This window comes from Bison bison, unplaced genomic scaffold (assembly GCF_000754665.1).
Source record: "Bison bison bison isolate TAMUID 2011002044 unplaced genomic scaffold, Bison_UMD1.0 scf7180017864471, whole genome shotgun sequence".
NCBI classification, from domain to species: Eukaryota; Metazoa; Chordata; class Mammalia; order Artiodactyla; family Bovidae; genus Bison; species Bison bison.
Genome location: NW_011495032.1, coordinates 24,158,013 through 24,170,302, shown reverse-complemented (window position 1 = coordinate 24,170,302; position 12,290 = coordinate 24,158,013). Strand labels below are relative to the sequence as shown.

Here is a 12,290-nt window from a genome sequence, read left to right as displayed (position 1 = left end):
GTTGAAAACATTGTCTTTTATGCTGTTGAATTACTTTGGTAACTTCATTGAAAAATCATTTGATTTTTATATGTGTGGGTCTGTTTCTGAACTCTCCATTCTGTTTCTTTAATCCCCAAGTCTATCTTTACATAAATACTACAATGTTTTGATTACTATAACTCTATAGTAAATCATTTTATTACTATTTTTAATTTGTTTCTTTTCTTTCTTTTTACTTAAACTTTTATACGAATGATCCAATGCTAATTGTTATTTTTTGGAATTTAAGAAGTTATTAACAAATGAAAAGACAACACAGTGTTTGTACAATCTGGATTTTAAAAGCATTAATTTGGATTGGTCCTGTACAGAAATCTATAGTAAATCTTGAAATCAGGTAGTATACATTCTCCAACTTTGCTCTTCTTTTTAAAAACTTATTTTGGCCGTTCTTGACCTCTCACATTTCTATATAAAATTTAAAACCAGTGTGTCAGTTTCAGCCAAAAAAGAGTGATGGAATTTTGAATGGCATGATACATACTTGATAGAAAATTGACATCTTAAGACTGTTAAGTCATCTAATCCATGAACGTGATATATCCCTCCATTTATTTAGGTCTTCTTTAATTTCTCTAAATAGTACTTGCAATTTTTGTTACACAGGTCTTCCACATACTTTGTTAAATTTAATCCTACTTTTTTTTTTCCTGCTACAATAAATAACATTGCTTATTCAATTTTATTTTCCAGGTGTTATTACTAGTATGTAGAAATGAAATTTATATATTGACTTTGTATTCTGCAACTTTGCTTAACTTAGTTTTATTAACTTTGTCTACATAAGTCAATAGTGCTCTGGATTTTCTCCCTAGTCTTTTTTCATTTGAGATAGTTAACCATTGCTGTGCCTTCAAGTCTACTTTTCTTTTCTTCTGGAGAGTGTCTAATATGTTAATGCTATCCAGTGAATTTTTAATTTCAATATTGTACTCTAGTTCTGGGGGACTTCCCTGGTGGCTCAGACGGTAAAGCGTATGCCTACAATGCAGGAGACCTGGGTTCAGTCTCTGGGTTGGGAAGATCTCTTGGAGAAAGAAATGGCAACCCACTCCAGTATTCTTGCCTGGAAAATCCCATGGACAGAGGAACCTGGTAGGCTACAGTCCATGGGGTCGCAAAGAGTCGGACACGACTGAGTGACTTCACTTTCTTTTACTCTAGTTCTATTTGAATTTTAGAAGTATACTTTTGTTTCTCTTTTCATCAAATTTAAGTTTTCCTCTTAAATCTTTGAGCATATTTATAATGGCTTTTTAAAAATTTCTCTTTACTAATTTTATCATTTTTGTCATTACTGGGCTTGTTTCTGTTGATTTATTTTCCAACTGGTAATGGGTTACAAATTGCTTATTCTTTGCATTTCTAGTAACTTGTTATCAAATATTTTCAATGTTACATTGATGTTTGAATTTCGTTGTCTTATTTGGAAAACTGTTATTTTGGCAGGTCCTTAAATTATTTGCTGATAAGATCAGTTCTTTTGGGTCTTTTTTTTAATCTTTGCTATCTGAGTTTGTAGATCACAAGACCATATTCCATTATACTTTATTCTAGCATTAATTTAATTCTACTACTAGCAGGCACAACCCTTCTAGGATCTTTTGATTGTCTCAACTTTTCATTTTCTTGGGCTCCAGAATCACTGTGGACAGTAACTGCAGCCATGAAATTAAAAGATGCTTGCTCCTTGGAAGAAAAGCTATAGCAAACATAGGCAGCATATTAAAAAAGCAGAGACATTACCTTGCTGACAAAGGTCCATCTAGTCAAAGCTATGGTTTTTCCACTAGTCATGAATGGATGTGAGAGTTGGACCATAAAGAAGGCTGAGCACCAAAGAATTGATGCTTTTGGACTGTGGTGTTGGAGAAGACTCTGGAGAGTTCCTTGGACTGCAAGGAGATCAAACCAGTCCATCCTAAAGAAAATCATTCCTGAATATTCATTGGAAGACTGATGCTGAAGCGCCAATACTTTGGCCACCTGATGTGAAGAGCTGACTCATTGGAAAAGACCCTGATGCTTAAAAAGACTGAAGGTGAGAGGAGAAGGGGACGACAGAGGATGAGATGGTTGGATGGCATCATCGACTCAAAGGACATGAATTTGAGCAAACTCTGGGAGATGGTGAAGGACAGGGAAGCCTGGCATGCTGCTCCATGGGGTCGCAAAGAGCTGGACATGATTGAGCGACTGAACAACAACACTGTTCATTAGGTTTTTACACTCTGTCTAGATGAAATTCAAGCCTTTCTTAGCTTTGCATAGGAGAGTAACATAAGAAAGATATGAAGATGTGGAGGAAAATATGAATGTAATGAGAACAGATCACTTCGAGGCCGAAAAACAAGAGGAGACCTTGAATCTAAATGAGGCAGTGTGGCTAGAAAGACGTGAACACAAGAAAAGAACATTTGGAGGATAAAAATTTTAGGATTGGACAATTAGGAAATCACTAAATAGTACATTATCAGAAATGCAGAAGCAAATAGGAGGTGCTAGTCTGAAGGATATTATTCAAATCTATTAAACCATGACTGTATACTCATTTTGGAAGTAGGCAACTGGTAGTCTTGAATTTTCACAGAATTTCATTAATGCTTATTAAAATGTATATGGAATAGTAGTTATTTTAATGAATATTAATTTTGTTCATCACTTGCATTATACCCTTGAGTATTTAAGAGTTTGTTTTTAGCTCTGCATGTATTCATAGTCAACTTCTCTTCCTGCACATATATTAATAATAATAATATGTATGTCATATATTCATGGCAGGAAAAAAATGTGAATAGTCACCTAGAATTCATAGTAATGTTATTTGGATGTATTTTTGGAGTTCTTATTTAACGATCTGCTAAGCGTTGAAAGGAGCTTCTTCAGACACACATTTAAGGTTTTAAATGTACCTCATATCTGTGATTGTGTACCTCATGTTTTGGCTATGAAGCCACTGCTTGTCTTTCTATATGGATAGGATTTTCTAATATGGTCAGCCTCTTCATATTTGATTAATGTCAGCCTCCTCATTTTTGAATTAAAGTCAAGTAGTTGAAATTTACTTTTTTAAGGTACATTTTCTAAAAATAAATTTTGTTGTTCTTTGCCAGAGTTAGAACATGTTTCTCTGTGCCACCCACAAAGGAAATACCCGATGTCTTTAAAAAATGAGAGGGTTGAGATGACATCCTGTATTTTCTGTATTTTAAGCCCTAGTATTTTAAGCATATTAAAAAGGGTAACTTTTTTTTGTAAACTGCTAAATTAGGAAGGTGTTAAATGATGAGCAGCATTTGGAATAAGAAGCCAGGAGCAAACACATAAAGATAGAGAAGCCCAAGTGTGTTCAGAGAAGCATATGCAGGGACAGTTAGAGATGTGCAGGTGAGAGTAGTGATGTAAAAGATATTCAAGACTTTAAATGTATCACATCTTTAAAGTAAAAGTGATTAAGTACTTATTCTAGTACCAATGTTGGACACTGTGCTGGAATGTTAACATTACTGTTTAACATTTAACCAGTAAATATTAATTTTTTTATATATAGCTTCTGGGAGAATATAGTAAAATGTAACTTTTCCATATTTTGAAGAATCCTTCCACAGAGGTCAAATTCTATTATTGAAGAACGTATCATTTTATTCCTTTTGAACTCACTATTTTCTGCTGGTTGTCTTGTTGCCTTTTTTCCCTCAAATGTTATGAGTTATTTGAGACCACATGTCTTTTAAGCGGCACTAAATAGATTGATAAGGAGGAAATAAATTTTAAACCTAAAGCCATAGTTATATTCCCTAAGCAATATAGAATATAATTAAAAGTCATGGTATTATTTTTACTGTGGAAGTTCTTATAGTAAAGAAACCTAGAGAAAGACCAACTGGAATTCCAGGATACAGCAATAAAAATCATTGGCGACATGATCTTGACTAATGTTTCTTGATTGTCTTAGTTTCACAGAACTAATTTCACTGATTTTTCTCTGTAGCCTAGTAAACTGGAATATATTGGATTCATTTACATGGAATCTTCTCCTCAGATGTCTGCTCCAATGAAGATGTCCCTGAAGTTGAGCTTGTGAGCCTGCTAGAAGAACAACTACCCCAGTATAAGCTCAGAGTGGACTCTCTATTTCTTTATGAAAACCAAGATTGGACTCAATCTCCACACCAGCAGCAACATGCATCTGACACCCTCTCTCCAGTACTTGCTGAAGAGACTTTCCGTTATATGAGTGAGTATTTGAATTTATCCATTGAACTAAAGATCATGAGTGTCTTGTTGACTTTTACAGTATTTGACAATCCTAAATGTTGTTTAGTTTGTACCTACTTTAATTCAAACTGCTTTAACAACATGAAGAGATGACTCTAATTGTGTTGTGTCTGAACGCAGAAAGTTTATCATTTTTAAGACTCTGAGTGTCCAGGGTTGCGAGCATACCCAGAGGTTTCCATTTCTCTCCTCTTTTCCTTCATACTTTCCTCAGACTGAGTAGAAAGGGAAACTTTTTTTAAAAAAAGTAGTGAACGTGTTTCAAATTTTAATATCCCTTTATATTTGTTATCTTAATAATTTAATATTTAGTCTGTTAAACTGACATAGTCACAGGAACTTGTCAAGTCATTAAGAAACATAGTTCCTGGATACATAAGTAGTTTTAATAATGCCAAGGAGAAATACATGCACACTATATAGTCATCTTCATTATTTATGTAAGGATTCAGAGAGAATATTTCAGTGAGAAACTAAGTCAGATATGTCCTAAACATGGATTTGTTTTATCCCACACTCTTAAAAATTGACAAAATTAAATAGAACACTCTTTAAACTTTAAAATATAGAGATTTTTTGTTGTTGTTGTTTTTGACCTTATTCCAAAAATCTGCCTTCAGGCCGAGCTTACCTTTTTTTAATGCATTCACTATAAAGATGTTGTATGCATAATAGCTATTAGAATACATAGTGAGTCTCTGAGTTCAATATTGATATATTTATAAAACTATTTTCATTTGAATTAGATATGAGATTGCATCAGCTCCTAGATATTTGCCTAGTGAGTGCTTCTATGTTTTTAAAGATTCTAGCTGGAGAATGTTGTGAAATCCTCATTTTCATAGTAATCATTAACTTTTAATGGTACTTTTCTACAACCAGGTAACTTACTGCTCAGAAAAAAGAATTTTAAACTTTGTTTACACTTGAATTAGGAACTCAAATAAAACTGTTTCTGTACAGTTTATTCTTTTAAGTAGCTGAATATTAGGTCTCTTAAGGTTTTCTTAACTTTCTAGTTTGAGAAATTACTTACTTGAGATTTCTGGAAAATACTTCTTAAAAGGAACATTTTTAGATTCCATTTTCTTTTGTGCCATGAGTTTTTAGATTTGTGAGAAAATTTCAAAGTGAACTTTCATCGGGATAAATTTAGTTTGTCATTGTTTTCATAAAATCGTACAGAAAGTGCCCTTAGTTTACATGTTCTTTGTTCTATACATCACTGGAGGGGAGACTAGCTAGAAAGATGTTTTAGGTTATGATTTAATGGAGTTGCTGTTAGGATGAATTTTACATAAAAAGACTAGAAAATAAAAGGTAAACAGATTCTAAAATACTTGGTTTAAAGGTAAACAAGAGTGTAATTAAAACTAGAGATTAATAGGATGTTACAAGATCCATACTTCCAGGATCTGGAAAACTGTCCTATTCCTTTCATCTAATGGTACTATTTTCATGTCAACAATTTGAAAATTAAACTACATATGATTTACTAAGATCATGAAGCAAATAATTAGGATTATCATTGGTTCACTAATACTTTTTCTGTGTAACTGCATGCTTAGTTGCTAAGTCATACCCAACTCCCTGCAATCCCATGGACTGTAGCCCACCAGGCTTCTCTGTCCATGGGATTTTCCAGAGTAGGTTGCCATTTTCTCCTTTAGGGTATCTTCCCAACCCAGGAATTGAACCTGTGTTTCCTGCATCTCCTGCATTGGCAGGCAGATTCTTTTTAATCACTGAACCACCTGGGAAGCCTACTTTTTCTCTATATTGTACTTTAATTTCACTGTTATTTTAAAGTTATCAATTCTTTGGGTTAACAGTTCACACAAATATAAATAGACTTCATTATGAATTCCTATCTTATGAATGTAAAAGATAAATGATTTACTTTATTTAGCAAATTGACCAAGGTCTCAAAAAGCATGATACAAACCATTCTCTCACCTTTTTCCACTGTTTTCTGTCCCCCTGAGATGTCAAGATTTTTTGGTTTTGAATATTTACTATAGACACTGGCAAGTGATCCTAGGGTTCAGCTCCCTGGTTCTGTTTCAGCCCCTTCATGTCCCTAGTTCCCTCACATGGCAATAGACACGTGCTCATTAAAATGAATTATGACAACTAATAAAAAGAGGTGCCAAGCAGAGGCACTTTCTTTCTTAGTTCACACAAAGAAGTTCAAAGCACCATAAGAAAATAATGAAATTTGGAAGGAAATGGGAAAGTTTTGTGATAGGAACCTGTCTCACATGAATAAAAGGATCCTGGTTGTTCTCTGAAGCCCCTTCCAAACCAGAAAGAGTTTGCTTTCATGTGTTTTAAAAGTAAACAATGGATGGGTCCAGAAAAATAATTCCCTCCTAGTCCCTGCCGTGGGCTTCCCTGGTGGCTAAGTGGTAAAGAATCCACGTGCGATGCAGGAGACACAGGAGATGCATGTTGGATCCCTTGGTTGGAAAGATCCCCTGGAGGAGGACATGGCAACTCACTCCAGTATTCGTGCCTGAAGAACCCATGGACAGAGAAGCCCGGTGGGCTACAGTCCATGGGGTAACAAACAGTCGGACATGATTGAAGTGATGGACACACATACAGTCCCTGCCATACACACACAGTTTAAGATACTCAAAGAAGGTTTCGCTTGCAGGGTTTTCTAATTTTATTAGGAGAGGCCCACAGTGACATGTAGGACAAGCAGTGCAATCAGATCACACCATGACAGAAAGTACCATTTGTTCATGTGAAGGCTCAAAGTAGAAACCTGATCTGCTTTTCAGGGTATTTTTTATTTGGGAATAAAAGATCACCTTACCACTTCCTAATGCATAAGGAAAGGGGGGGGGTGGTTATATAAGTATATTTAAGGCATAAATGTCACTTGGTACTTGTTAAAAACACAGATCCTGTGTCCCCATCCCAGATCTACTAATTCAGAAACTCTGGGGGTGGGGCCTAGTCTGTTTAAATTAAATAAGTCCTCCTGCTGGTGCTGATGCACACAGATTTGAGAACCAGTGATCTGAAGCATTGTCACCAAAACTGGCCACTTCATAGTGACGTTAAATGGAGAAGTTGAGAAACGAAGGAGGGTACAGAATTTTGCAGAGAAGTACAGTTTTAGAGATTATTACTTCTGGTTGGTAGTTATACTTTTCCTCTGCCCTTGAAATTCATTAACCTTTACCTGCAGGAAGGAAATATAACAGGTAATTCTCAGGAAGCAATAATCATAAGTCTAGTCATAGAGGTGAGCGGATTTATAATTCCTTTTGACCAGTTCCATGGAAGAATTAAGTCATTTGCCCTAAGACATCTATTGTAGAATGAGTTACCTTATCACTTATACATCATGTCCTATCTAGGTATTATTAGTGAGAAAATTGTTTCTCAAATCATTATCTATGGGGCTTAATTCTCTCCTGGAACCCCATTGAGAAAGGCTGTCCTAGATGGAACATATGATCAGCCTCCTTTTTGTTCCACCTCAGTTCTTTTGAAGGCAGTTTTTTGTATTGCAGAAATGTTCTCTGTATTATAGTAGCAAAAAACACTTCTCTGGAGTTAAAACCTCAAAACCTGTCTGTAGTTACCAGGAGCTATTTCAGCTTTTACTCTGTCATGCAGGAACTGTTTGTGTTTCATTTTGTTTTTTTTGTTTTTTTTTTTTTCATGTGGAAGAATTGGAGAGTGATGAAAGATCATAAATCTTTTAAAAATTAAATAATTGCAGTAAAAACTCTAGACCTTGAAACAGGACATTTGAGAGAACTATTCAGGCACCATCTCATGTAAATAACAGGGATATCAAAATGGGTCAACATTGGCATTTCCTGTCCTGAAAATGATTGGGTGGAGTTGGTGTAAAACTATGTGTTATAAAGTAAGAATTAGTGAAAAAAAAGAATTAGTGACAAAAAACCCATCTCCCCCATGTTTTTTCAGGAACACTGGACATTAATTAACAACCTTCATAAACCAAAGGTGTTCTATAAAAATGTTTATCATCTCTCTGATGAATAATTCTTTCTTAGACTGGAACAAGCACAGAGCATTGGTAATTTCTGTACCATTTTGCATTTTTATTTTAACCTCTGAGAACTGAAGGGAAAGTAGAATTTGATAGGATTAATTATAATAAAGTCAGTCTGTTTGGCCCTGCATTCATGGTTACAGAATTAAAGTGAGGAATTAGTCTATTGCTTTGAAAATGTTTAATCACCATGCCTAAATGCCAAGAGAACACTTAAGAGCCTTGCCCTGAGTGCTTTTGGAATCATTCCAAGCAGCCTATCTTTATCAGGAGTATTGTGTTAACAAAAAGAAGACAGAACTGATTAGGCTGCAGAGAAGAATCCTTTGTGTTCCTTTATCAGTTGAGCAACTCTGTGCAGTTGAGGTAGCCCAGCCATTGGGCTTGGTGGTCTACAGACTAAACAAACTGGAGAATTCTGGTTGCATTATCTAACTTTTTTGTCATAATAAATACTTAACCATTTGAAAATTCATTTTTCCCTTTTGGAGCCTTTTAAGAAGAGCTGCTGATTTCGGTGTTGACCATCTGGTGATGTCCATGTGTAGAGTCTTCCTTGAGTTGTTGAAAGAGGGTGTTTGCTATGACCAGTGCGTTCTCTTGGAAGAATTCTATTAGCCTTTGCCCTGCTTCATTCTGTACCCCAAAGCCAAATTTGCCTGTTACTCCAGGTGTTTCTTGACTTCCTATTTTGGCATTCCAGTCCCCTGTAATGAAAAGGACATCTTTTTGGGATGTTAGTTCTAGAAGATCTCGTAGGTCTTCATAGAACCATTGAGCTTCTTCAGCGTTACTGGTTGGGGCATAGACTTGGATTACTGTCATATTGAATGGTTTGCCTTGGAAACGAACAGAGCTCATTCTGTCGCTTTTGAGATTGCATCCAAGTACTTCATTTCATACTCTTTTGTTGACTATGATGGCTACTCCATTTCTTCTAAGGGATTCCTGCCCATAGTAGTAGATATAATAGTCATCTGAGTTAAATTCACCCACTCCAGTCCACTTTAGTTTGCTGATTCCTAGAATGTCGATGTTCACTCTTGCCATCTCCTGTTTGACCACTTCCAATTTGCCTTGATTCATGGACCTAACATTCTGGGTTCCTATACAATATTGCTCTTAACAGCATCAGACCTTGCTTCTATCACCAGTCCCATCCACAACTGGGTGGTGTTTTTGCTTTGGCTCCATCCCTTCATTCTTTCTGGAGTTATTTCTCCACTGATCTCCAGTAGCATATTGGGCACCTACCGACCTGGGGAGTTCATCTTTCAGTGTCCTATCTTTTTGCCTTTTCATACTGTCCATGGGGTTCTCAAGGCAAGAATACTGAAGTGGTTTGCCATTCCCTTCTCCAGTGGACCACATTCTGTCAGAAACAGTGGCTGAGTTTATTTTTGGGGGCTCTAATTTCACTGCAGATGATGATTGCAGCCGTGAAATTAAAAGACACTTACTCCGTGGAAGGAAAGTTATGAACAACCTAGACAGAATATTAAAAAGCAGAGACATTACTTTGTCCATAAAGGTCTGTCTAGTCAAGGCTATGGTTTTTCCAGTAGTCATGTATGGTTGTGAGAGTTGGACTATAAAGAAAGCTGAGCACCGAAGAATTGATACTTTTGAACTGTGGTGTTTTAGAGTCCCTTGGACTGCAAGGAGATCCAACCAGTCCATCCTAAAGCAGATCAGTCCTGGGTGTTCATTGGAAGGACTGATGTTGAAGCTGAAACTCCAATACTTAGGCCACCTGACGTGAAGAGCTGACTCATTTGAAAAGACCCTGATGCTGGGAAAGATTGAGGGCAGGAGAAGAAGGGGACGACAGAAGATGAGATGGTTGGATGGTATCACTGACTCAATGGACATGGGTTTGGGTAGACTCCAACAGTTGGTGATGGACAGGGAGGCCTGGCGTGCTGCGGTTCATGGGGTCACAAAGAGTCAGACACGACTGAGTGACTGAACTGAACTGAAGAGCTGCTATTTTTTTATTGCAAAGATAACATTTGTTCTTCATTGAAAATTAGCAAAAAGCTGACAAGAAAACAACAAATCAACTATAATCCATACTCAGAGATCATCACTATTAACATTTTGATGTATGTTCTTTCAACCTCTCTTGTGTATAGATATGTATAGATATGCTGCTAAGTCACTTCAGTCGTGTCCGACTCTGTGCAACCCCATAGACAGCAGCCCACCAGGCTCCCCCGTCCCTGGGATTCTCCAGGCAAGAACACTGGAGTGGGTTGCCATTTCCTTCTCCAATACATGAAAGTGAAAAGTGAAAGTGAAGTCACTCAGTCGTGTGTGACTCTTAGCAACGCCATGGACTGCAGCCCACCAGGCTCCTCCGTCCATGGGATTTTCCAGGCAAGAGTACTGGAGTGGGGTGCCATTGCCTTCTCTGATGTATAGATATACTCACAGCTTAAAAACAAAATCAGGACCTATGTTGTTTTATAACTTGTATTCACAGATAAGTACTCTAATGTTTCATCAGATAAGAGCCTTTTGATCTTGGTGGTACTATGGTAGAAAAAGCAACATGGTGTAAAGAGCCCATCATTGAGAATGAGCAGCCCCAAGCTTTTTCTTAGGACTTTGTGAGGTGGAAGCTGCTATCACCTCCTTATTATATCTTGGCTTTGCCACTAATAGTTTGCTTTGACATCTTAGACATGTCACATAATTCCTCTCAGTCAGGTTTCCTCATATAAGAAAATTAGATCATTAAAGGAGATATCTTCTTAAGGTTCAGCTTGAAATTATCAGACTATGACAGATGGTTAGCATTTATAGGAAATATATTTTAGTTTCTCCTCACTAAAACGTATTTTATTCCAGACATTTCTATAATTCCTGGGTCCTTCATTTTCAAGTCCCCTTTTATCATGTGTGACTTGTATCTCACAATGTTATTACATTCTTAATTTACAGGTTTTACTTCAAATTAAAATTTCCACTTCATCTTCAACTCTTGTCAGTCATATAATATAAGCCATATCTTGCAGTTTTTAAATTAGTTGTATAAAAACTGTCTTTAACTGAGTTTCCAGGATTCCTGGTTCTTACTTTGAGTGTTAATCCTGGCTCAGTGGTTCTCATCCCTAGCTTCACATTGTAACATCTGGCGTGTTTTCCTTACTACTGTGCCCTGGGGTCCCTCCAAATGAACTCAGTTAGAATCTGGAGTTGAGACTCACTGCACTGTGTTACATTTGTCTTTTCAAACATTGGCTAGTTTTTTGTAGTTTAGAGTGTAGTTATATTGACTTGAATTCCCCACCCCCCCATTATTGAGACCGGAAGTAGAAAAGACCACACACTGTATGTATCTGCCTTAATTTTTAATCTTTGTTCCTGAGTTATGCTACCAAGTTAAACTGTGAAAATTCCTTAGGCCCAAAAGCCTATTTCTTTTATCCCTGTGTGGTTAAAGTACAGAGCCATTTTATCTACTTGTAAATAAAAATTCTTTTGTAATAAAAATGTTTCTAGTTTTTTTTGTTTTTGTTGCTGTTGTTGTTAGTTTTCAGTTTAAAATTTTTCCAGCAATCTCTTAATACTGACAATCCAGCACTTTGTTTTACTTTTAACTAGAACTAAGACTATCATTAATAATTTGCTCTGGGTAATGGCTATTTTCATTTTGAGCAGTGAAGCTGGGAAGAAAAATTAAAGGCTCAGATTAAAGTAAAACCTGTCTACTGGTGTCTTTTGAGCAATCTTAAGTGTTAAGATGGGTCCAAGGAACTAAAGATAACTTAACTCATAGTTTCTGCTGCCAAGTCAGTGCATTGTTTACAGAGAATTTTAAATTGAGGCTGTTTCATACATACCAGTTGTGTTTAAAGAGTATAGCTATGACTAGTTATATGATACTTAGCAGTTTATTCGGAGAAGGCGATGGCACCCCACT

General features: G+C 36.3%; 1 protein-coding gene across 2 annotated transcripts in view; it reads left to right on the top strand.

The window, feature by feature from the left end:
* The window catches only part of TRAK2 (trafficking protein, kinesin binding 2), a 74,865-nt gene that overhangs the window by 30,685 nt on the left and 31,890 nt on the right, over window positions 1-12,290 (top strand). For both annotated transcript variants that reach the window (XM_010860969.1, XM_010860967.1), the window contains exon 3: window positions 4,085-4,279. In XM_010860969.1, the coding sequence (XP_010859271.1) occupies window positions 4,085-4,279 (195 nt within the window). The remainder of the gene's footprint in view (window positions 1-4,084; window positions 4,280-12,290) is intronic.